This window comes from Micropterus salmoides, unplaced genomic scaffold (genome assembly GCF_014851395.1).
Source record: "Micropterus salmoides isolate LMB-PRFRI ecotype aquatic unplaced genomic scaffold, ASM1485139v1 Ms_hic_scaffold_18, whole genome shotgun sequence".
Classification (NCBI taxonomy): domain Eukaryota; kingdom Metazoa; phylum Chordata; class Actinopteri; order Centrarchiformes; family Centrarchidae; genus Micropterus; species Micropterus salmoides.
In genome coordinates this window covers 29655350-29681013 of record NW_024040928.1, presented here as the reverse complement: position 1 = coordinate 29681013, position 25664 = coordinate 29655350, and the positions used below count along the sequence as shown (strand labels likewise).

Genomic DNA, 25664 nt, shown 5'->3' with positions numbered 1-25664 from the left:
CAGAAACACACACAGCCTCAGTTTCACCTGCTTCACATTCAAATGCACCGCAGAGAGTCCTGCTTTCTGATTGGCCGGCAGCTCAGCTACCTTTCTGAAGGTGTATAAATTTGGAAATTGTATTTGATTCTTGTTAAGCATTTTGTCATGTAAAGTGCTCTATAGACAAAGATTATTATTATTATTAAACTGCAGGTAACCACAGCAACAGGACTGATGTATGTGGACACCCCTGCTCCAGATCCATTAGTGCCCTGTGGACCCTTTTTTCTTTCTCTGGCTCCCTCTCAATGCTACAGCATGATATTTCAGATAAATGGATGTTAACGTGTCTGCATACTTTTGACACCACAAACAATAACATAATGTGTGTGTGTGTTGGGGCTTCAGGTCTTGAACCGTCCTCCCTGGAGGGTTTTTGGGGCTCTGCAGGACTCCACTTAGCTTTTAATGTGTGCACTCTTTACTCACCACCCCCCACAACAACAACGCCTCCACAGGGGCCTGCTGGGGGACATTAAACAGGGCTTCCCCCTAAAAGAGACCCAGCTGCTGGATTTCATGCTCACTTTCTGGCTGTGACATTCAGGGAAACACCAAGTGAAGCAACGCTGTGGAATTTACACAGGAGCCGTCAGTAAGTGCTGCGAGAATCCCACAGGAGGCATAAAGGATGATTGACCTGTTACCTGCGGTGGAGCTAAGGGTGGCGCTGGAGGAAAGATTATGGAGTCGCTCAGATGTAAAGGATTCATCCTCTGGAGAGCAGGATCCACCTGATCAGCCTCCCGCAGCAGGAAAACAACAGCAGGTCAGAAAAGGGTGATTCTGAACAGAAAAATTCATTTTGGACAAGCAGAAGAGACAAAGTCCTGGACCCTGTTCATCCTCTACGGGCTCTCGACTGACGGATCGGCCGGGCTGATTTTAGCTGAAGATGCTCGGTAGAGACATTTACTGTTGGTACAGGAAGGACAGAGACAGGCAGAGAGCGCTGGTATCTGGGTCAGGACTCCTTATTCACACATGGGAGGGATCAAATCAAGACAAAAGATCATTATCAGACTTTAAGATCCAGACTGGGTCGGGCTGTAACACTCAGAAATGAAAGGCACCTGCAGACAGTTAGGCTTTCATGAGTTAATAAGCTGCGAGTGTCTTCAGGCTGTTCACATGTAGTGACAGAAACGCTTCAGTGCTGATGCGTCCTCACATGTCCACAAAGAAAAGTTTTTCATTCAGAGAACGCCTCCCTGTTCATGTTACATAATCAGCTTCAGTCTGACAACAACAAAGCAGCCAGGATCTGAGTAAAGAGATGTTACAATCCCTCTGTGCTCACACCACAGCGGCCCCACTCCTCTTCTGAGGAGAGTCAGAGCACTTTACAGAGAGACGGCAGCAGGTAAACCTACACTGCTGCACAAACTCTGTCCGTGTGTGAGATTTAACGGGACAGTGAAGGCAACACGCTGTGACAGAGAGAGGAGACTCACCTGCAGCTGCTTCCTGCCTTTAAAAAGCTGCTCGTCGATCCAGGAGTGGTTTCCCTCTGCTGCGCTCACTTCTCGAGGTTCCCGTCCTGACTGAAGGAGGGCGGGGTCCTTCAGCTGGACCAGGATCAGCAGGAGGAGGAGGAGGAGGAGGATTTGCATTTACTCAAACACTATAAAGCATAACACTGAGGTACTTTAACTTGAGTACTTCATTTGAATGCGACATTATACTTAAACTCCGCTGAGGGAAACTACTAAAGAGTATTTTACCTGTTTTTTTAAAAACGTGATCAACAAATTTAAAGGTTTTGAGAATTAAAGAAATAAAGAAAAATCCTCCAAATCCTCCGAGTTCAGCTTCTCAGACGTGAGGAGCTGCTGGTCCAACAAAACTAGACATCAGAGTGTAACTTCCAGGACATTTTGTAAATAAGCTGATTTAATTTAAAAAAGGTCTTTACTGCAGGGACAGATGTTTCATTTCTTTTAAGAACATTTGGTTTTTAGGACTCAAGGAATGCATTTAGCTATATTTCTGAATAACTACATTTACTTTCAATACACTTTTTTTTTCTTTAGGTAAGATTTAAATGCAGGACTTGTATTGAAGTCCACCTGGACCCAATCAATAATAATAATAATGACCCTGATTATTACTCATCCTGACTGTCTGCTGCCCCCTGCTGGCTGCACCTGCTATTACTAAAACCACTTTATGTGAACATGAAGGAGACACAGAATTAAACCAACATGGTGTCATTAAAACAAACAAACAAGCAGACCGAACGCCAGCACGCACTTCTGACCCGTTTAAAGCGGGAAATAAAGAATGAATAAATAACACCGTTAAAAACCATGAAATAGACACACTTAGCACCAGTATCAGAAAAAAACGTATTTGCAAAATAGAAATGCGAATATTAATCTCTGGCCCCAGAGAAATCTCTTAACTTTCATAAAAATAATTTTATATTTTCCTGAAGAACTGCTTCATTTGAACCCAGTAAATAATAATTCTTCTTTCACTTATTAAAAATCATATAAGAAAATAAGTTTCTCTGTAAACAGAGTCCACATTTTTGTAATAATAATTATCTCAATACAAATAATTTGTAATTTAATGGTAAATTATTGGAAAATGAAAAAAAGAATCTTTACAAACCAAACGATCAATCGATTCATGGAGAAAATGATCAGCAGACTGATGCAGGATGCTTTACATTAATGATCAGGAATAATAACCTGATGAGCCTGATTATACTCACTTCCTCAGCCACCGCTGGGGACCCCGCTCTCTTCCCATTGGCTCACCTGGGGTCCCCTGCAGCCAGGTGGACCCTTCTCACCCCAGGAGCTGGCTGGCAGCCGCTCTGCGTCTCGCTCAAGGAGACGTGTTCATCAACTGGACATTTCACTCACTCCCGACAGCTTAGTACACGTTACTGTTTTATTGGTTACAGCATCTTGTGTCAAACCAGGCTGACAACATTTTAAAATGCAAAACACAAAGACGAGACGAAAACACAAACGCAGAGTACAAAAACAAAACATCTCACAGCAAACGTCAGTCAGGACGTTATCAAACCGTCAGAGGCGCCGCTGTGTGGCGCATCGCTTCATCTCAAAAAGTAAGTCCCGGTCCAGCTGGACTCAGTCGGATCAGGAGTTCATTTAAAACTTTGTTTTATTGGTGCAAATGAAATGTAGTGGTTTTACGGTTTATTGCCTCTCTTGTTTCGCCCTTTTATTGCTTCGGACTGGTGGACGGTGGACAGAAACCTGTTCCAGGCGCGTGCGCAGGACCCGTTGGAACCTGCAGACGAGCCAATCGGGCTTCTCGTCACGTCTCCAGGTGTGTGACTGAACCCTGAGCACAGCTGGCGCCTCCTGGTGGTCCGCCGGCGGCTACGCACTCTGCACGGCGCTCTGTGGACCTGAAGACTCTGCAACAACAACACAATCGAGATGAAACTAGAGACTGCAGCTCGTCACTGATGCACCCGCCATAGCAAATGTCTTTACAGCGTTTTAACTGGCTCGCCAAATACGTCACAGGTATGTAGGTGAAGATGCACTAATTGTATTCATGAGCTGTTTTTTTGCCCTAAAACCATGATGGCTGATTTGACCTTTGACCCCATAAATGTAGTTCGTGGCCCCTACTCCTTTGCATCGCCATAAATGGTTCGAACAGCAAAGTGCAGTTTCAGCTTTTATCTTGTTTCAGTGAATAAAAACATAACTCATGAACAAAGACTTGATTTCATACTTTACCTGCTCAATTACCGAGATAAGAATCTCCCTATAAATGAAACTTCACACCATCTTTACCGTTTAAATTAAGTGATTAAATACAAGGCTCGGCTGAGCAGAGGGGGAAAAGAAAGATACAACACAGCGCAATGGGACCAGAAGACAGAGATTAAAATGTAGGTTAATTATACATCTGACCCGTTTTAAACAGTCGTGTCCTTTTTACGACAACAAACGAAACTAGAGGAAAACGTGGGATAACGGCGTCCGCCGAACCGACACAGGCAGTTTTGTCTGACGTCAACTCACACTGAAGTGTTTCGGCGATGAACGCTCAGCCTGCACGTTGTTGACGTGATTTTAATTTGTCATTTTGTGTGCTTCAGCTACGGATAACAGCTCTATGTGAGCTCGTTCTGTTCCGCTCTCTGCAGGCTACATATCCGCATGAAGCATTTCAGAATAAGAGCGCTTGCCTGTCTGATTTTGCTGATTTGTGTTTCTACTATTGTTAAGTAGCTAAGTAGTTAAATTGTTCCTTTGTCTGTTTTAACTGTTATTTGTTGATGTATGACGGGGAGTCTGCAAAAGGCGTTTTATTTTGAAAATCGACCGGATTCCCTATGCCGTTCTGTGTCTGACTTCCTGCCTGGTTCATCTGCTCTGTGCTGCTTGACTTCACTCAAAAGTGAATATTGAACATTAGAGAAACTTCAATAAAATGTTGTTTTTTTTAATTTCAAATTGAATCATAATATAATATCTGGCAGAAAAATCATAATTAGATTTTTTCCCCCTAATCGTTCCGCCCTACTGGTAGGCGGTGTGTCCACACGGGGCCGTGCAACCATTCATTAAACGTGCCAATGTTTTTGATGAACATGAACTGAATATAAACTACTAAAATAACAGAGAGTACGTGATGAAGAAAAGAGGAGACTTGGATCTTTATGTGGACACAGAAATGTAACCTGGTTAAATCATATCTACATGCAATCTGGATTTGGGACTCATTGTAGCGTCAGGTGTGTGTGCAGCGATGAGGAGGCTGTAACCTTCCTCACATTAACACATGAAGCTAAGAGAAATGTCTGATGTCATCACGTCTCCACGTTTGACCTTCAGCTGCTGCTCTTTAATGACAGCGGCGATGCGGATCCGTCATCGTGCTCAGTGTAAAGCAGCTGACCTGCGAGTCCTTCCAGCCTCTACAGGTGCTCAGGTTACCTGTGCGCAGCGCGCTCGTCCTGATCCGGCTCTCCTCCAGCGTTAAAAAGAAGCCGCTTCTCTCTCCGGGGTCAGAGGTCACGGCGTCTCCTGATCCCACCTCGCAGGCCATCACCACGATGGGACCCTTCCCCGCTTTCAGGTGGACCTGGATGCTGTCCTGCATCAACACACACACGCACTTTCGTTCAGCCGCCATGTTTACTATCAGCTACGAGAGAAAAGCTACAGGAAGTTGGATATTTTCAAGTCTTAACCAACGATAGACTCCACAGAACATTTTCTGCATTAGCTGATTAATCGTTCTCTGTAAAAAGTCTCAGAATAATAAAAATCTTTTAATATCTAGTTTTGTCCGACCAGAAACAAACAGATTTTTCTTTAAATAATTCTCAAAACAGCTGCCGTTTAATTTTCTCTCGACTGACCAACTAATCTTTGCCCCTCTGAACCTAAAAAGGATGTTGCACCTGATCATGAGATGCTGTAGTGAAAGGATCAGGTGGAGAATGATTTGATTAGTTTTCTACATGTGCAATAAGACATTTTAGGCATTAGACCAACACTTCACACGTAGTGCTGAGGAGCCTCTGCCTGGTCTCTGTTCCTTTACCTCTTTGGGTGCAGGAATCTCCAGTTTAGTTTCCTCTGGAGCTTTGACGACGACCACCGTCTGCTCCTGGAAGGCTCTGAGCCGGCAGACGTCCTCGTGGGTCACGTAGGCCGACGTACAGAAAAAGGTTAAAGAAAACCTGCTTCTTGTTTAAATAAGAACGTACAGCGATGGCTTTTCACTTCCTTTCAGGCACCCCGGCTCCACCTGTCCCTGCTGCCCAGTTTTACTTAAACTGCCGTTTTCCACAGCCACTGGTTTCTGTTTATTTCTGTCGGACATAAAAACTGCTGAAACTTGCTCGTTCATCTTTGTCTGGGAACACCTCGGGACCCCCAGGAGGAGCTGGAGGACTCTGGTCTGCTATCTAAAAGGAAAGGACTCCGTCAGGTACCAGGGCCTGCTGGTGACCTCGGGCCCGCTGTGAAAGGATATGCGGCGTTCTCCGCGTCGTCGGTCATGTCGAACAGCTGCTGGGCGCAGTTTTTGATGAGGCCGTCCAGCGCGTCCTCCACCAGCTTCAGGTTCTGCAGCTCTCTCTGGAACTTCTGCTGGTTCTTCCGCAGAAAGCTGGAGATCCGACACTTTCCCCTGCACGGAGAAAAATCTGAGAGTCACTGAGCAGCTTTACAACAACAGAGCAACAGTCGACCCGTCAGGTCTTATTAAAAAAGGAATAGACACGAGAAAGAAATCAAACAATCTGCCTGCAAGGAAGCAAAGTAAAAACAGATGAATGGTTTGTTTATTTGGATAAATAACATTAATAAAGTCAGTCAGGCCGCTTGGATCCGTTTACTCAGATCCAGCACATGAACCATTTTAAACTGGCCACGCTGACTCGTCCCCCGTGTTCTCACATGAGGCCGCCTGTCTCAAACTTCACAACAAAAACATAAAAGCCAACAGTGAACAAGGCGTCCTCTCGTCCGTGACTCACGTCCACTTCACCCTGTTGGCCGACTCCTTCCGGATGAGGTCGATGCCCTCCAGGATGTTGGTGATGTCGTAGACTCGCCGTCTGCGGGTCCGCAGGCTCGTGGTCACCTCTCTCAGGTCCAGAGAGCCGCCCGGCGCCGCCAGCAGAAGGTCCAGGAAACGCTGAGTCAGCATCGCCAGAGACACGTCTGAAAAAGACACTCAGAGTCAGAGCTGCCTGAGAAACAAACCTCCACGTCCTGCAGCTGGGACGCGTCGAGAAACTAATCTGTCAAATATTTAAGCAAAGCGTTCTGCTCAACGCTCCTCAGGTGTGAACATTTGCCGTTTTCTTCATCTGTGACGGTAACTGAATATCACAGTCTGACCTAAACGAAAGCAGCGCTCACCATGTCTGTTGAGTTTCTTGGACTGGACCGATGGATTCCTCTGTTGCAGCGCAGCACTGGGAAGAAAAATAAAAAAAATTAAAGACACCAAAACATTCGATTCAACCTAAACGAACACAAAACAACAACCTGGGAAATATGACCCGTTTTCATCCATAAACTACACAACAATCTAAAGAATATAAAAATTCAGACACATTGTTAGACTTTAAGTATTTACCTGGTCTTCTCAGGCTCTGGAGGGTTTTCCAAACCTCCACCTGGATCCTGGAAAACAGAAAGCAGAGCAGGTAAGCAAGCTGCCGCGCTTTACGTTTGTTTCTTACGTTGTTACCAACACTCACAATTCATTTTCACCTTTAAAACAAAACAAGATATCAAATGTTACTTAAAAAGCACCAGTTCACGTTTCTCACTGCACTTTCCCTACAGAGCAGGCCGTCCTCTTTATAATACGATCTTTAGAATCATATTCACGTCTGCAGTTTTGGAAACATTTTGACATCAACTTCATATTGTTGCCAAAATAATATTTTAATCAAAATGACCACAAAGAAACTGAAGGTCTGCGGTCCACCTGTTGGTAATCAGCTATGTTAAACTAAAAGTAAACTACCAGGATGTGCTGCTCCCAAGCTGCTGCGCTGCAGATAAAATCAACATAGATCTAAAAGAGAAAGAACTTCTACTTAAAGCTGCTATAACGGATCATTTTACAACATTTAACATGTATGAAGTGAAAGTGTGTTGAGTCTCTGATAGTGAGTTAGCAGACATTTCTCAGAGGGACACATTTTGTTTCTAGAAGCCAAACTTTTGAAATGTTGACAGATTCTGGGGTTTCCAATGACAGAAGGAGATTTTAATAATTAACAGGAAAGTTAGCTTTAAAAAAAACAAACCCTATCAGACACAAACTTCAAAGAAGAAGATCTGTTAAATGTCTGGAGAGAATCTTTAAACGTGCAATCACTAATATTACAAGTTTAAACACTGACATTGGTTTAATGTTGATGTGGTGACTAGTTAGCGTTTCCATTTATTCATTTAGCTGACGCTTTTATCCAAAGCGACTTACGATTGCTGTATATATCAGAGGTCTCTTGGGGTTAAGCGTCTTGCTCAGGGACACAATGGTGGACGTGTCACAGTGGGGGATTGAACCCGATCCACTGCGCCATCAACACTCCAAACGTTTTTTTTTTTGTTTTTAAACAAAACAAAGCTTTTCCTCCAAAAACTGTTTCCTGTTGTAGCAGAATATTAAGCTCTGCGAGTGAACCAGAACAGTGAAGCTGCAGCTGAACAGATAAACAACAAGCTGAGAGTCAACTTTAAGCTCCGGAGAAGCTGCAGATTCACCACCAGAGAAGGGCTGGCTATCGAGAACCTGTTCCAAGGTGGAACATTTACTAAGACCCGTGTGTTTGGATCCTGCGTCTCGGCTCCTGACTGAACTGCAGTGAGCATTTTACAGCCCATCAAAGCCGCTACGCTGACCTAACGTCCCCTCGTGTGTTACGTCAACAAAGCCTGAACAAGAGAGTCCTTCTGGTTCCGGTCCTGGACGGCGGCGGACCGCAGCAAACGCTCCAGAGTCTGGCTTAGCTTTGCTAAAAAAAGAGAACGACACAGCAAAATGCAACAGCTGCAGTAAGGAGGTTTGGTGCGAGGGAGGAAGCAGCTCCGACACGACGAAGCGTTTCCTTCAGATTCACGCCGTGTTCAACGTGTATGACACCCCAGATCCACGCTACGCTAACAGTAGCAACAAAACACAGGTGAGCCGACGTTCAGCTTTTATACTGAAGGGAAACCAACGACGGCTACAAAGGAGACGAGTCCCCAGAGACGACTTTAGAGACGTGAAGGGGAAGATGAGCGAGGAGGAAGAGGATGAAGGTCACCGAGCGCTGACCAGATCTGTGGTGAAGGGAAAGTAGAATTGGATAAAAATATACGTTACAGCTGCTGTAGGTAAAGTGTCCACTGTGCTGCTGTATAACGATCTGGATGAAGACAGAAAACTTAATTTCCTTCTTTGTGAAGAACACATAACAAACCTGTTGTGCAGGTGTGTCTGCTGCAGGAGGAGCATCATCATCTCCTCCTTCATTTTCCACTGCCGCCTCCGCCTCCTCCTCCTCCTCGCAGCCTCCGGCGGCCCACTGCTCCTCTTCCTCCGAGGACTCGGCTCCCCAGGGGCTGATCAGGCCCAGGGGCCCGTCCAGGTAAGGGGGCATGATGGGGATGGCGTCGCTGCTGACCCCGCTGGTGGACACGTCCTCCGGCAGGAAGTGGTCCTCACAGATTAAATGCTGCTCTGTCGCGTCCTGCTTGTCTGTCTCCCTCAGCGCCGCCAGCCACACCTGAACAAAGACACCAGTGTCCCAATCAATAATAAAGATCAGCAGCAGCTGCAGCTCTTATTTTAAGTCTTCTGGGTTTCACATCAAAGCAATATGCGGCGCTAAAATCCTGACGAGGGACTTAACTAACAGTTATGTTCATTATTTTTGCTATTAATCGAGTTTTAAACGTTTGACAGGTATCTTGATGGCATATTGTAACTCCACTGCACATATTGTAAGACATCTGTAAAACACTTTCTCTGCACGTCTGCATGACGGCAATACGGTTGAATCTAATCTAATGAGAAGTGTGCTGAGACTTTTACTCAGCGCTGGGTCTACCTGGCTTATTTAGACGTCTAAAGCAGGCGTTTTCAATAATCATAATCACATACACAGACAGAATTAAACCGAGACGGCCTTATATTGCGATTTGGCAGCAGACTACACCAAATAAAGGTCTGTTATAAATCTTTTGGACTGTGGGTAAAATTCCCTAAAACTACAGTGTCTCAGATCTCTTTAACCAACTCCCACATATTCAGGTTTTTTATAGCCTGTACCTGTTGATAATTAGTGTAATAATAACCAATGCTGTGCTGCACACTCTCATGCACTCTGCACGAGCGGAGTTCAGTCAGGTTCTTCCCCAGTATGTGGAATATGTCCTTTTCAGGCCATGTTGCCTGTAGATCTTCTGCTGTTGATGCTTCTATGTTGTTTCTCAAATGTAAGTAACTGCCAAATGAATAAATGAAAATAGACTGTTTATTTTGTGTTTGTCTGTTTTTATAGTACATTTTTTGGACTCAGGTGTTTGTCCTTAATAAAGTGTTTTCACTGAGGCTCCCATGAACCTGTTTGGAGCCCCAGAGAACCTCTCAAGTGTTCAGCTCTCTAAAAAAGGACCACGGAGGAATCTAACGTGAAAGCAGGCCCCATCTTTTTAAATCTTTAGAAAAGTGAAGTTTTGATTTCAGTCCGACCTCCAACAGCTGATCTCCGGGGGCCCCACATGAAACAGCTGTCTCTTGTACCGGTACGTTAACACGTTAGCATCGTTAGCCGGCGGAAGGAAAGAGGGGGGAACAAAACTAAAGACCGACTCCTGCTACTCAAACGCCCCAGGAACCAGCACCTGAGCTGCGGGTCCAGTCCTCACCTTGACCCGAGCCGGGTCCTTCGGGAACTTAAAGAACCTCTTCGGTTGACGGTTGAAGATCCCCCGGTTTACGTTCACCATGCGATTCGGACACCCAGAGACGACACACTTCACCATGCTGCCCGTCTCTCCTCCGGGCTACCGGCGCACCGGAGCCCCCTTTATATCCGGTAATACCCGGCGCACAGCGCACGGGAGCGGGTTGTTTACGACGAGCTTCACGGCGGGTTTCCAGATCGGAAATCCTTTTTTTTTGTCACCCGGATGTACAACTATGAAGGTGAATAGAGGATCAGTAGCCTGCTGGAAGGTTCGTTTACAAAATGCAAGACACCGCCGTCTGCTGGTGAAGACAATGTAATGCAACAAAAAAGCTGACAACCATGAAATGCCAGTCAGCTAATATGTTAATGCCAAAAGCAGAAGAAAATGTGTTGCACTCATTGGTTGCTCTTTTACAGCAGGAGAAATGCGATTTCAACCTTAATTTTTGTGTTGCAGCGACCACCTGTCTCTCATATTTTGGCCCTAATATTCACCAGTGAAGCAAAGCAATTAGTGGCAGGAATTGTAATTGAGACTTGATGGCGATACTTTGCTCGGTCTCATTACTGGCTATTTTTTGTCTTCATAAAAAAGTGATGCTCTACAGGAGTTGAACCCTGAAGCTTTCATACAAAGGACAGAAACACTGCCTCTTCGCTACCTACCCACACATGTGTATGGTGGTGGTGATGGCGCATAGATAAGATGCTTGCCTTTGGTGTGGGAGACCTGTGGGAGACCCCTAGTTGCTCCAGAGGTGTGCGACCTCTGACATGTATAGCAATTGTAAGTCGCTTTGGATAAAAGCGTCAGATAAATGTATGTAATGTATGGGGTGAGCGAATGCAGCCAACCTTTCCTTCACTTCAGAAAGGTAGGAGTTTTATGGTTACCATTAAAGTTGTCAAAATACTACTCAAGTGAAAGTATAAAAGTGAATCCATAGTGAATGTACTTAAGTATCAACATTCTGTATGACACAGAATACTATAGCCAACAGTTTCTCCATGGTTTGGCTTCAGTTTTCTAAGTACTTTTTTTTATCAGCACAATGTACAAATCTCTGCAGGCAGAAAATCAGTACTGGTAAATAATGCATCCACCAAGAATGTTATACATCTAACACTCATAAATCCTGAGAAAACAGGTGGATTTATATCTCTGCAAGTAGAAAATCATTGTGGAACAATGCATCCACCTATTATGTGTGTTTTCAGACACTCAAAGGCCAAACTCTGAAGATGTTGAAATTTTACACATTTAACAATCAGATATGCTGATAATACAGGTGGATGCAAACCTGGGCAGGTAAATCAGTAAATTTTCTGTTTTGTATTTAACTATTCAGCTATCAAGTACAGTTTCAGTTGGTTGCCTTTTTTTTAAATGCAATTCTACATGTGTACATGTAATCTGGATCTCAGACTGTACAGAACCCAGCTACCAGCCTCAGACCACAGCCAGCCTGTTTTAGCCCAACTCCCAGTATGTCTTTGAATTTATTTTAAGATCTTATTGATTACTTTAATGGCTGGCCTTGTACCTTCCTATATTTCTTACCTCTTACTCCCATATGAGCCAATCTGTAACTTGAGATCCTCTTGCAACTGTTTTTATTCTCTGCTTCAGAGGCCCGACTGAAAACTCAAAGAGAGTGTTTACAGTCAGTCAGACCTGTGTGAGGAAACCAGGCTGGTTCCGTCACTAACTTCTTACCAGACACCTTGTCCTGATTTTACGTGAGTTTTTGGATTTTACTTTAACAGTGTTTTTATTTATTTTATCTTACAGTGCCAAAATTGGTCTCTCCCGTTGCCAGCTGGTATTGGCTCTAGCCCCCCCCACGACCCTGTACGCAGGATAAGTGTTTGACGATGAATGTATGGATTGCTAGAATTGGTCTGTTTTACTAAAACGACTCTCTAATTCGTCGATCCGCTGCTTTATGTAAATTTGCTCTATAAATTTGTATTATTAATATTATGATAAAAAAGTTCTCATTTGTTTTGACTTCAGGAACTTCAAGCACAACTTGAATGAGCTGAGCTAATGTGTCTGCTCTGGACAACCAGCAATCGAGTGAGAAGCGAATTGTGGGTTGGACTCATGCAGAGAAAGTTAAGCAGAGAAACGTCTGCAAATGGAAAGAACAAACACTCTGATATGAGCCCTCACTGACTTTTTACCCTCACTGCTTTCTCTTCAGGCCACATAAGCGTTCACATATGAAACAAAGATATTTCAGCTGATTGTTGCACTTAGAACGAAAAACTGAAAAAGATTACAAGGTCTGTTAGGATGAAGGGTCAAATGATTTCTCAGAACAATCTTATATCTTGCTACAAAAATACTTAAATGGTTTTGCAAAGAGTTTACAAAAGTATTATATTGTGTGCATTAAAATTCTAAGAATTATATACACCGATCAGCCATAACTTTATGACCACTGACAGGTGAAGTGAATAACACTGATTATCTCATTACCGTGGATTGCACCTGTACCCTCATTGATGCACGTGGAGAGTGAAGACTAGCCCGTGTGGTCCGATCCAACAGATGAGCTACTGTAGGTCAAATTGTTGAAAAGGCTGATGTTGGTTATGATAGAAAGGTGTCAAGAACACACAGTGCCTACACAGTAGAGTCTATGCCTCGACGGGTCAGGGCTGTTTTGGCGGCAAAAGGGAGGCCTACATTATGACCAGCAGGTGAAATTTGCTCTTACATTGAACAATATTTGAAAATTTAGATTAAGTGTGATGCAACATCCAGGCATTAGTGGTGTAGAATGATGAAATGTTCACTAACACTACTATAATACAACCCAAGATTAACAGTGTCATTTAGTTTTGTGAATCATGCAGGTAGTGAAAGAAAACAAGACTTGGGCCAGGTACACACTACCTGCTAACAGTATGTTAGTGTGGTGGAACAAACAAAAACATAGTTGCTAAAAGTGTTGTCTTTGTGATATTTATTAAAGTTAGAAGTAGGCCTACTACAGCTGGGGCAAAGAGCTTGTTACACCGGAGGGTGATTAGAGTGTCTGACTCAGAGGAAATTATATCTAAAACAATGAATGCAAGGAGATAATTGGGAAGCCTTTCTTAAACTTGATGCTCAAGTTCTCACAGGAAAGAGTATGCATAAAACAAAACAATTTCAGGCCTGTTCATTTTGGAAAATGCACTGGTACACATACAGTAGTGGACAGTGTATGATAAGTTAATGAGAGACCCGGGATGTCCAGGTTGTTGCTATGAGTTGTTAACATGGTCAAGATGTTTCTAAAAATGGTATAGAAATGTCAAGTTTCCAGAGTCCTTCTTTGGATTATTTAGATGTCAGGAAGACATTACACCTTCTACAGAAAACAGAGTGACGCTGAGGAACCAGGCTTGGACACAAACCTAAACCCAGGATAAAGAGGTTCAGTGAACATAGTGTTGAAGGTGTGGAGGTGGATCAGTGTGTCAGAAAAGATGTTGTAGAAGGACAGAGTGCCAGCAGGACAGTCCACATACACTCCAACTCTGTTAGAGACAGAGGAGGAGGAAGGAGGGAGATCTGTTTTTATGTTTTTGTGCCAGACAGAAAAACCATCACCAGAGCAGCTCAGAGTCCAGGACTGATTATTCCCTCCAAACCTGCAGTCATATCCCTTTCCTTTCCTTCTGATTCCTCTGTAAGTCACTGCTATATGAACCACCCCTTCCCAATTGACCTCCCAGTAACAGCAACCAGTGAGACCATTTCTGCACAGCAGCTGTTTCCAGTGGTCAAATCTCTCTGGATGATCAGGATATGTCCGTTCCCGTCTCAACAGAGTCACCGTTCTGTTGTTGTCAGACAGTTTAAGCTCTCTGTTTGCTGTGTTTGTGTCCAGTGTGAGTTCACAGAAATCTGATGGAGAGAACAAGACACAACACAGCAGCAGTTTATCATCCAACACAACTGTATGATTAATTGTTTTAACTATCATAATAGATATATACTAACAATTCTGCATCCACACTTACACTTCTTCATGGCAGGTTTCAGTCTCTGCTCTCCACCATGGTCTAAACTGGAGTAAGAAACACAGACATTGTCTTTTATTATACTGTAGGAACAGAAACATTTAATAACCTTTCTTATAGTAAAGTGAGTCAAGCGTCTCAGACAAAGCTTATGAAATGCCCCCCCCCCAAATCATTTAACCAGTACTGGAGACATGAATTCATCACAAGTTATCTCATTTAACTTTTCATATAGAGTAGGTCTAGACCGTACTCTTTGTAAGATTATTTAGACTCAAGAATTCCCACCATGAGCAGCATTTGACCACAGTGACAAAGAAAACAGGTAGAGTTAACAGGTAGAAACCTTGAGCAGAGCCTACATTCAGGCCAGGTGGCCATCTGCCTCCACTGGCTGGTTTAGGGGTTGGGGATGGAACACACAGTAGCCCAAAACATAGATATATAAAATAATAGTAATAGTAGCGGTATTTATACAAATATCAATGGAAATTAATAGTAATAATAATAATAATGATAATAATAATGAATGAAAAGTGAATATAAATTTGGACAGCCAAAGTACCCTCACATAGAGAGTTTTGAGTATGACAAACTCTGAACTGCAATAGTGTTAACTGTTGTCTGTCCATACCTGAGAGCATCCAGTCTCAAGTGTGGATCCTCCTGACAAGCATATAGCAGCTTTCCTCCTGAGTCTCCTGGATGATTGTAGCTCAGGTCCAGCTCTCTCAGATGGCTGGGGTTGGACTTCAGAGCTGAGGCCAGAGCTGCACAGCCTTCCTCAGTGACCTGACAGCCTGACAGCCTGATGATACAAGAATAGTTCTAGTCAAGTACAAGTCAATAACACAGAGAGACCATCTGCTTAGTATTTTAATTGTTAGTTTAAAAAAATCACCAACAACTGGTTGCAGAATCTTTGGTATTCAAGGTCTCAATGGAAAGATGAGAGGAAAATGAAGAAATACTGAAAATGAAAGTCATTCATTGGAGTTGGAGTTTTATTCCAAATAGCTGGTAACACAACTTATATGAAAATAGTAGTAGGTCAAAGAAAACCACATACAGTATGATGACAGCTGCTATATTTTTTTAATAACGAAACATCCTTCCTACAACTTACTTATTCATTTGGTATTACACCAAACAGGCAGCAGCACAGAGCTTCATGCACAGCTTAGTAATGAATCAGCAAGACACTAACTTCTGTTGTTCTCTCCACTAATTCGCAGGTACTGCAAAAAATAAATTCCTACAATGCAGTTTTCTTTAACACTGAGTATCATCGTGGCCTCTAATCGTTGTCAGGGTAACACTTTACTTCCGGTCACATTTACTTTAGCAATTGTAAGCAGTGTTACAAACATCTACTGTCTGTCTACTAAACAATAATGTAGTGGTGTAATTTTGTGTATTTCTGGTTTCATCATTGTGTGTTAAATGTTTATATTATTTTAACTAAAAGTGATGTTTATATTATTATAACTAAAAGTGAAGCAAGAAGATGTGACTGAGACATTTTAGGAAATTACATATTGTAATATTTCAGTAATAAACAAGCAGTGGTTTCAGCAAGACAGTCTCTCCTGTTGGTCTATCCATTGATCCACAATGCTTTCTAGCCTGGGCATAGATTCAGATGTACCGTAGGTCTGAAGCTGGTGGCAAAATCACGTAAACAGGAAAAGCTTACACATTACTTTCAATGTTAAAAGCTGTTATATTCTGTTAAGCAAAATGTCTGAATCCTGACCTGAGTGTTTCCAGTCCACAGTGTAGACTCTCCAGTCCAGCAGAGAGCAGCTTCACTCCTGAATCTTGGAGGTCATTGTTACTCAGGTCCAGCTCTATCAGACTAGAGGGCGGGGAGCAGAGAACTGAGGACAGAGCTACACAGCTTCTCTCTGAGAGGTTACAGCCACTTAGTCTAAAGACAAATAAGTGATTAACACAAACAAAATGGTTTTCTTCTCAACTATACTGTAAAAAGAAGTTGAATTAATTAATACATCCAGTGATACATCCACCTACAGAGCTTTGTTGGAGGCTTTGACCACTGGCAGCAGCCTCAGAAGAGCCTCCTCTGAGTATTTCTTAAGGTCAAACACATCCAGATCTTTTTCTGATGACAGTAAAATGAAGACCAGAGCTGACCACTGAGCAGGAGAGAGTTTATCTGTGGAGAGACTTCCTGATCTCAGGTACTGTTGGACGTCCTCCACTAGAGAACGATCATTCAGTTCATTCAGACAATGAAACAGATTTATGTTTCTCTTTGGAGAAAAATTCTCAGTGATCTTCTTTTTGATGTACTCAACTGTTTCCAGATGGGTCTGTGAGCTACTTCCTGTCTGTGTCAGCAAACCTCGTAGGAGACTCTGATTGGTCTTCAGTGAAAGACCCAGAAGGAAGCGGAGGAACAAGTCCAGGTGTCCATTTGGACTCAGTAAGGCCTTTTCCACAGCACTCTGATAGAGATGATATGGTTCAGGTTTCCCTCCAAATACTTTCGACCACCAGGAGGTTGTTTGTTCTTCTGCCAGCAGATTGACACCAGAGCTGATGAAGGTCAGATGGACATGAAGAGCAGCCAGAAACTCCTGAACGCTCAGATGGACGAAACAGAACACCTTGTCCTGGTACAGCCCTCTCTCCTCTTTAAAGATCTGTGTGAACACTCCTGAGTACACTGAGGCTGCTCTGATATCAATGCCACACTCTGTCAGGTCTGATTCATAGAAGATCAGGTTGCCGTTCAGCAGCTGCTCAAAAGCCAGTTTTCCCAGAGACTCGATCATCTTCCTGCTCTCTGGAGTCCAGTGTGGATCTGTCTCAGCTCCTCCATCATACTTTGTGTTCTTCACTTTGGACTGAACAACCAGGAAGTGGATGTACATCTCAGTCAGGGTCTTGGGCAGCTCTCCTCCCTCTCTGGTCTTCAACACCTCCAGAACTGTAGCAGTGATCCAGCAGAAGACTGGGATGTGGCACATGATGTGGAGGCTTCGTGATGTCTTGATGTGGGAGATGATTCTGTCAGCCTGCTTCTTATCTCTGAATCTCTTCATAAAGTACTCCTCCTTCTGTGGGTCAGTGAACCCTCTGACCTCTGTCACCATGTCAACACACTCAGGAGGGATCTGATTGGCTGCTGCAGGTCGTGTGGTTATCCAGAGGCGAGCAGAGGGAAGCAGGTTCCCCCTGATGAGGTTTGTCAGCAGCACATCTACTGAGGTGGACTCTGTAACATCAGTCAGGACCTCATTGTTGTGGAAGTCCAGAGGAAGTCGACACTCATCCAGACCGTCAAAGATGAACACAACCTGGAACTCTTCAAAGCTGCAGATTCCTGCTTCTTTGGTTTCAGTAAAGAAGTGATGAACAAGTTCCACCAAGCTGTACTTTTTCTCTTTCAGCACATTCAGCTCTCTGAAAGTGAATGGAAATGTGAACTGTATGTCCTGGTTGGCTTTGTCTTCAGCCCAGTCCAGAGTGAACTTCTGTGTTAAGACTGTTTTCCCAATGCCAGCCACTCCCTTTGTCATCACTGTTCTGATTGGTTCATCTCTTCCAGGTGAGGCTTTAAAGATGTCTTCTTGTCTGATGGTTGTTTCTGGTCTGTCTGGTTTCCTGGATGCTGTTTCAATCTGTCTGACCTCATGTTCATCATTGACCTCTGCAGTCCCTCCCTCTGTGATGTAGAGCTCTGTGTAGATCTGGTTCAGAAGGGTTGGGTGTCCTGCTTTAGCAATCCCCTCAAACACACACTGGAACTTCTTCTTCAGTTTAGACTTGAGTTTAAGTTGGCCCAGTGGAGCAATAGTCTCTGAATAAAAAAAAAAATAGTACTACTGTAAATATGAGTAAGTTAACTGCATAGTACAATTTTTCCTTTTATTATGATACTTTTTGCATTTTGCTGCATGTTTATCTAAGGCTGGCCAGAATATTGTCTAACCTTAATCTTAGCTTTGCTATTTCTTACAAGTTTCATTCTTGACAAACAAGCAAAAGAAGATTTTCTGCCTAGCCATGTCCTACATCTTTTTCTGTGGGATCCAGGCGTTCCCAGAGGCCTGTACTACAAAGTAGGTAGTAGAGGTAACTTCAGGTTTATCCTTGGGTTTTCAGTCCTATGATGGTGATTCACTTTTTATCGAGACACATCACCATGGTAATTTTTGCTGAACAGCTAACCTGTTCCGGAGCAGGTTATGTTCCAGATAAGAGATCAACTCTAAAAGCTCTGCCTCCTGACCAATCAGTTATCCCGCAGACTGTTTTATAGGCTGCTGTAGTTGATCCGGAGATGCTTTTGTACACTGATATCAACCTACAACAGACTGATTGAAGAAGCTCCCTCTCTCTCTCTCTCTCCCTCTCTCTTTCCCTCTCTCGTGAACACAGCTGCACTAACCTGTCCAACATTAGAATACTGTGCATAGGCACAAACAAATAATGCTCAGTCACTGAAACTGTTGTTGACAAACTCTCCGGCAATGGAGGTTATTTCTGAGGGAACTTTCTTGATATTAGAAAGGCGAATTCATTGTCTATACTTTGTATCATTATCGTTTTCATGAAAATGATCTTATTACAGTCTAAAAGCATTAGGTGATGCATGAGTGTGTAATCTGCAGGCATAACCCTTTTTTTAAGTGACTTACCCGTAGATCCTGTTATGGGGTTTGATAAATTCTTCACTAGATCATTCTGATTCATCAAAACCAAAACTATTCTGGCCACCTTAATAGTGTTTATACTGTAGATCTGCACCATCTGATCCACTGTGTCCATCCTGTCGGCCTTCTCCAGTTGACTCTTTGGGAGAGTGGGGAAGCCTTCTAGGAGTTCCTTCTGCGGCAGGTACCATTTAAATTTTTTGAAGTCCTCTGCATTCAAATTCTCCAAAGTTTGTAAGAGGGCCTTCTTATGTGTTTCCATCTGTCCGCTCTGTCAAGATCTAGAAGATACCAAAAGAAAGTCTTTACTGTTCTATAAGATGGCACCCTGTGAACAGCAGCCTGTTACGCAGCCCTGATCTGTTTCTGTTTAAGTGTATTTCTCGTCTGTTTTTTTCTGCTGGGATTGTGTGATGTAGATGTAGATCTAAGTGCTGGGAGAGGAAAAGATGAAACAAACCATGCCTTCTGTCTGTTATTATGGGGAATGTGAGATCTCTCCCTTAAGAAGTAACGTAAGATGGATAAGCTAACGGCGCTAACCTGGCTGCAGAGGGAGTATCGTGAGTGTAGCATCATGTGCTCCACAGAGATGTAGCTGAATGTCCTAACTACGTAATTGGCTAGCGACTCTGGATGGTTTTCAACTCGTAAGAGCGGACAGGCGAGATAAAGAGAGCGGGAAGAGGAAGGGTGAGGTGAATAGTGATGTTTGTGACAGATGGTGTAACCCTGGGCAAATTAGTGTTATAGAGCAACTCTGTACAAAGGAAATTTGCTCATGTCATTGCAATAACTGTATACACCACTCCCTCTCAGTGACTTCTAAGCTCAAAGCTCTGCTGAAGAAGAGATTTTTCAGATCTGGAGACAAAGAATAGCTCACTTTTCGTGAACCGACAAATCACAGCCTGCAAACGTTAGACTGCTGAACTCGTTCTGTATGCACGATTAGTATTATTGACAAGTTAGTACTGTGCATAAATAAATCAGAGGTAACCACCATGTAGAGCTTTTTTCTTGCACAATAATTTGAAAAAAACCCACAAAAATGAAACTGTTTTGTCCAACGAATTAATATTACAGCCTACTAGTGGTAATCTATAGTATACTGTACTATGATCTGAAATTATAATGAACGGAGTCGGCGGTATGGGTGGCATTCAGCGGCAATGCCCCCCCAAAAGTCTTTCATGCACATAGTTTGCTATGATGTCCAGCAAACTATGTGGGCTTTGTCGATCATTAGCAGACTTTCTGGGGAAGACTTGGTCTGATTAGGAGCGACGGCATTCAGCCCACTTTGGATGGAGCAGCTCTTATATCTAGCAATCTAGCCAGAGTAGCGTACTACTCATCATTAATAGAGGAAAATAGGAACAACCCAAGGTTTCTTTTGGAGAGTCACAGCTCTATTGAGCCAAGTATTCCCGTAGCTCTCAGTAGTAACAACTTCATGAGCTTCTTTAATGATAAAATTCTAACTATTAGAAACAATATTCACCAAGACCTGCCCTCAACTGGCACTGACTAATCTTTATGCTCTGGAACCTTATCTACTGTAGAACCTGGTGTATATCTGGACTGCTATGCTTCCTTTGATCTTTACCAACTAACTTCATTAATTTCTTCAACTGCCTTTTAGACCCCATCCCGACTGGCTGCTTAAAGAAGTTTTACCCTTAGTCAGTACTTCTTTACTAGATATGATCAATCTATCTTTATCAACAGGCTATATACCGCAGTACTTTAAAGTAGCTGTAATTAAACCTCTTCTTAAAAAGCCCAACCTTGATCCAGATATTTTAGGTAACTATAGACCTACATCCATTTCTCTCTAAGGTCCTTGAGAATATAATTGTGTGACTTTCTACAGAGCAATAGTTTATTTAAGGATTTTCAGTCAGGATTTAGAGTTCATCATAGCACAGAGACAGCACTGGTGAAATTACTAATGACCTCCTAATTTCTTCAGACAATGGACTTGTCTCTGTACTGGTTTTATCAGATCTTAGTGCTGTATTTGATACCATTGACCATCAGATCCTATTACAGAGACTGGAACATTTAATTGGCATTAAAGGAACCGCTCTAAGCTGGTTTAAGTCCTATTTATCAGATTGATCTCAGTTTGTACATGTTAACGATGAGTCCTCAATGCCCGCCAAAGTTAGTCATGGAGTTCCACAAGGATCTGTGCTCGGACCAATCCTCTTCACTTTATATATGCTTCCTTTAGGCAATATTATCAGGAAACACTCTATAAACTTTCATTGTTATGCAGATGATACTTAGTTATATCTATTAATCAAGCCAGATGAAACTCATCAGTTAGCTAAACTTCAAATGTGCCTTCAGGATGTTAAAACCTGGATGACCTGTAATTTTCTAATGTTAAACTTAGATAAAACTGAAGTTGTTGTTCTGGGGCCTCCGTGACGCATTATCTAAAGATATAGTTTCCATTGATGGCATCGCCCTGGCCTCCAGCACCACTGTGAGGAATCTTGGAGTTATCTTTGATCAGGACATGTCGTTTAAGTCTCACATTAAGCAAATTTCAAGGACCGCCTTTTTTTACCTTCGTAATATCGCATAAATCAGGAACATCCTGTCTAAAAATGATGCAGAAAAACTAGTCCATGCATTTGCTACTTCTAGGCTGGATTACTGCAATTCTTTATTATCAGGCTGCTTGAATAATTCCATTAAGGCTCTTTTGCTGATCCAGAATCCTGCAGCACGTGTTCTGACAGGAAACCGGAAAAGAAATAATTTTTTTCCTGTTTTAGCTTCTCTGCATTGGCTTCCTGTAAAATCCAGAATAGAATTTAAAATCCTTCTTCTTACCTACAAAGCTCTTAATGGTCAGGCACCATCTTATCTTAAAGAGCTCATAGTACCTTACTACCCCACCAGAGCACTGTGCTCCCAGAATGCAGGGTTACTTGTGGTTCCTAGAGTCTCCAAAAGTAGACTAGGAGCCAGAGCGTTCAGCTATCAAGCTCCTCTCCTGTGGAACCAGGTTCCAGTTTGGGTTCAGGAGGCAGACACCATCTCCACATTTAAGAGTAGGCTTAAGACTTTCCTCTTTGATAAAGCTTATAGTTAGGGCTGGCTCAGGTGAGTCCTGAACCATCCCTTAGTTATGCTGCGACGTAACGTCATCACATTAATGCATGTTACTAACTCAACTTCTTCCCTTTCTGGTAGTCTTGTGCTTTCTCGTCCCTCTCCTCTCTCCTCTTATCACTTTCTGCAGGTGTTTCTGGCTCTGGAGCTGTGGAGTCTGGATCTGTGGCTGCGGGTCACCTGCTGCTACCTTGCTCCTGCTCAACACCCTTTTCTACAATGTGTTGGCTCCCCCCCCCCACCCAGTCCTCTCTTGATTGCTCTTGCGCCATCGCCTTGACCAGTTGGGGGTGAGGGAGAGAGAGCAAATGCACTAAACAGGACACTCTTTAGATTGAGTTATAGCTGAAATTGGAGACAGAAATTGATATTGCTATTTGTTACCAATTCAGTTTAAAACCATGGTGGTGAGGATGTTTCCTTATTGTGAGGAAACTTTTTGTCCGGTCCTCATTACTTTCAAGACTTGGCTTTAAGGTTAAGGTTCAAAATAGGTTCAGGTTAGGGGGATGGTATAGGTTGGTTGAAATCACTTTATCTTTGCTCTGTGTGTGTGTTTCTGTGTGTGATGCTTTGCAGCTGCAGTATGACTTTGGAGGAGCTTAATACATACAGCTTAATATTTAAAAAAATCGATGATTTGCCATGAAACAGGAAGTTGTTGTAACTTCACTGTACATACTTAAACCTGTACCAAACTTTACGTGCATTCTCCAAACACATACTATACATGCCAATTTTCAGTTATAGTCGTAGTGCCACCCACTGGCAACAGGAAGTAAGCTCTGTGTGACACTCATCGTGTGATTTAAATAAAATATTTTACGATGTGTTCCACACTTGATGTACTGGGACATAACGTATCATTACCGGGTGGTCTCTAGTGCCACAACTTCGTAGAGTTTGCAGCTTTAATTGTTCTTTTTGTTTTGTAAATTTTGCGGGTATTCTGATCCTTCTGTGTTTTTAGGTAAATGTCAGGTCACTTTTCTCTGGTTGATGTAAAAAGAGTTTTATGTAACCTTAACCAAGCTCTGTAACCTGACAGTATGGGTGCTGAGGGGGCTGCACCTAAAATCAGGCATTAAATAAATCAGTTAATACAACATTCTTAACTTATAGCCTATTTCTCCCTTTCTTGCTGTGTCACAATGATTTGTGGTGGGAAAGAAGATTTACTTTGTTGCACCTCATTTTACAACCCTGTACCATTTAACGGCCCTAAGCACACAGTAATCAACTTTCACATTCCCCATTTATAAAGTTCATTTTAGAATAAAACATTACTTTCTGACATGCTTTATTAAAAACACATTGATAAAGTCCAAAATGTTTGCTTTTTAAAATATTGTGAGATGAATCAGGGAAACATGTGAAACTTCAGACCAATGTAGCCTATTAATGTGGCTTATTAAGGAAATGATAAAAGTGTAACTGTGGCGCGAGCGGGGGTAGCCCACCCCCATGTGTTAAACGTTACAGCACTATGAACTGTAGGCAATTTCCTCTGGTCTGCAAGAATGCGGAATTGCGAAAAGGGCGCAAAAAGGGCTCAAAATGTCCGCGAAAGAGCCCTCGCGCTTTGAAGTCTGTGAGTGTATGAGTGTGGACATATATCTTACGTCATTAAACAAAATCATCACGCTGTCAGGTGGCTGTCGCTATACCTGTGCGCGCGCCCAGGGGCATGCGCTACTCGGACTAAGGTATCTCTGCTCACCTGAGGAAGGGGGGTCCGCCGGGTCCGCACGGTATTGGCGCTCCTTCAGGTTACACACACCCCATGGAGGAAGTCTGTTTTGTAGAGATGGGTGGATGAAACTCCGCAGCTGGCTTCACTTCTGCAAAGTCGCTGTTTCAACACATCGTGTCGGAGCCTGTGTCAAACACAGAAAACCACGTGACTGATGACGCCCATTGTAAAAGGCAATGAGATGAGACTCGCACATTCGTGGAGGAAGAGAGGAGAATAATAGAGTCGCATGGCGACAAGAGGGTCCAACGTGTAGGAACATTTTCACCTGATGCCAAGTTTATTTGTAGTAGAACACGTCAACAACAAGGTAAGTGCCAAAACATAATCAACAAAATGCAATATAAACATACAGTACATTTAAACAATACATAAAAAAATAATAAGAGTTGTTACTGTCAGCGCTATATTTGTAATATTAAATAAATATTTAATCTGGTTTCCACCATAATGAACCAAGCTGTTTCCCCTTTCTACCAGCAGGTGTAAGGATTTAAATGAAGGTCTGTACAGTGTCTTTATTAAATGTTTTGATCCAGATTACTGATACAGATGGATTTATTGTTGTTCATTTCATTTGGTTTGTGATATTTATGTTTTATTTGCAGCCTAGTTATCATCTTCATCATTCACCCACAGCCCAGAGTTAAACCTGCATGCCCTTCTGTTCTAACCTGGTTCTAACACTGCTGTCAGCTTCTCAGCAGCTCTGACTGAAGCTTGATTGTGTGTGCAGAGTTGTTTCTGTCAGCGAAAAACATTCACGGTAAGTGTGCGTTCTGATAATTAGTTTTTTCGTTTGAACAAATAAACGAACAAACGAGAAAACCATCTTTTTTTCGTTTGCCGGTTTCAAACCAAAAACAAAGAAACGGAAAAAAAAATAGCCGTTCTCCCGCTTTTGATTTCTGAATCCAAAAACGAAAAACAACTTAACCAAATTCAAATAATGGTCCGATTTAGGTTTTTTGAAATTCCTATTTTCATTTTCCGTTTGAAGATAGACGTTAAGAAAAGAAAGACCGGTTCAAATATGCTGTGTATTTTATAAAAAGAAATGAGCAGACTATGACGGCGAACTGAATGGCGAGAAAGTTGCAAACTAATAATGTTTATGAGTTCTGGAAGGAGGTGAAAGTGGTTAATAACAGCAAAATGCCATTGCCTTATAGTAATGATGGGATTACGGAACCTGAAAACATTGCAGAGCTATGGAGGAGACACTATGAGAACATTTTTAACTGTGTGAAGAGCAATGTGTTTAATATAGGAGAGATATCTCAGTGATGGTGTAGTCATCAGGCCAGAGGAAGTATGTTATGCTATTGACAAACTTAAAATGAACAAAGCCTGTGGGCGGGATAGAATAACAGTAGAACATCTGAAATACACAAGTCAAAGTATTTCAGTTTTACTTGCTCTATGCTTTTCAGGGTTTATGAAGCATGGCAGGCCTTCTGGATCCATGTTATCTATCCTACTGGTACCTGTAGTTAAAAATAAGTCTGGTAGGATAAATAGTATGGATAACTATAGACCGATTGCAAGTACTTGCAAGTACACTATCTAAGGTACTGGAAGGGATCCTTATGGATAGGCT

General features: G+C 42.7%; 3 protein-coding genes across 4 annotated transcripts in view; all 3 read right to left on the bottom strand.

The window, feature by feature from the left end:
- LOC119909367 (T-lymphoma invasion and metastasis-inducing protein 2) overlaps positions 1-1579 on the bottom strand; it is a 55774-nt gene extending 54195 nt beyond the window's left edge. The window contains exon 1 of one of the 2 annotated variants that reach the window (XM_038727560.1): positions 1497-1579. The gene's annotated coding sequence lies outside the window, so the exon portion shown is untranslated. The remainder of the gene's footprint in view (positions 1-1496) is intronic. The other variant, XM_038727561.1, reaches the window with a different exon arrangement.
- A 1349-nt stretch (positions 1580-2928) lies between these two features.
- Positions 2929-10682, bottom strand: LOC119909411 (transcription factor E2F3-like). The gene is made up of 9 exons (XM_038727634.1): positions 10431-10682; positions 8981-9286; positions 7138-7184; positions 6918-6973; positions 6530-6716; positions 6025-6180; positions 5590-5704; positions 4977-5136; positions 2929-3439 (listed from the first exon to the last, which is right to left on the bottom strand). Exons 1-9 carry the CDS (start codon positions 10545-10547, stop codon positions 3402-3404), a joined length of 1182 nt encoding a protein of 393 aa, XP_038583562.1. The 5' UTR covers positions 10548-10682; the 3' UTR covers positions 2929-3401.
- Positions 10683-13432: 2750 nt separating this feature from the next.
- Positions 13433-24155, bottom strand: LOC119909390 (NACHT, LRR and PYD domains-containing protein 3-like). Its single transcript, XM_038727593.1, has 7 exons — positions 24032-24155; positions 19165-19460; positions 16529-18323; positions 16251-16424; positions 15129-15302; positions 14495-14541; positions 13433-14378 (listed from the first exon to the last, which is right to left on the bottom strand). Exons 2-7 carry the CDS (start codon positions 19439-19441, stop codon positions 13840-13842), a joined length of 3006 nt encoding a protein of 1001 aa, XP_038583521.1. The 5' UTR covers positions 19442-19460; positions 24032-24155; the 3' UTR covers positions 13433-13839.
- Positions 24156-25664: the final 1509 nt, after the last annotated feature.

What these genes read in the sequence shown, in the direction of transcription:
- LOC119909411 (XM_038727634.1), bottom strand. Translation starts at nt 10,547, where the DNA reads ATGGTGAAGTGTGTCGTCTCTGGGTGTCCGAATCGCATGGTGAACGTA. An exon ending in CAAGAAACTCAACAGACATG is followed by an intron (nt 6,717 to 6,917) that starts GTGAGCGCTGCT and finishes TGTCTTTTTCAG; the next exon opens with ACGTGTCTCTGGCGATGCTG. An exon ending in GACGAGCGCGCTGCGCACAG is followed by an intron (nt 3,440 to 4,976) that starts GTAACCTGAGCA and finishes TTGTTGTTGCAG; the next exon opens with AGTCTTCAGGTCCACAGAGC.
- LOC119909390 (XM_038727593.1), bottom strand. Translation starts at nt 19,441, where the DNA reads ATGGAAACACATAAGAAGGCCCTCTTACAAACTTTGGAGAATTTGAAT. An exon ending in TGTGGACTGGAAACACTCAG is followed by an intron (nt 15,303 to 16,250) that starts GTCAGGATTCAG and finishes TTGTATCATCAG; the next exon opens with GCTGTCAGGCTGTCAGGTCA. An exon ending in TTGAGACTGGATGCTCTCAG is followed by an intron (nt 14,542 to 15,128) that starts GTATGGACAGAC and finishes TTCTTACTCCAG; the next exon opens with TTTAGACCATGGTGGAGAGC.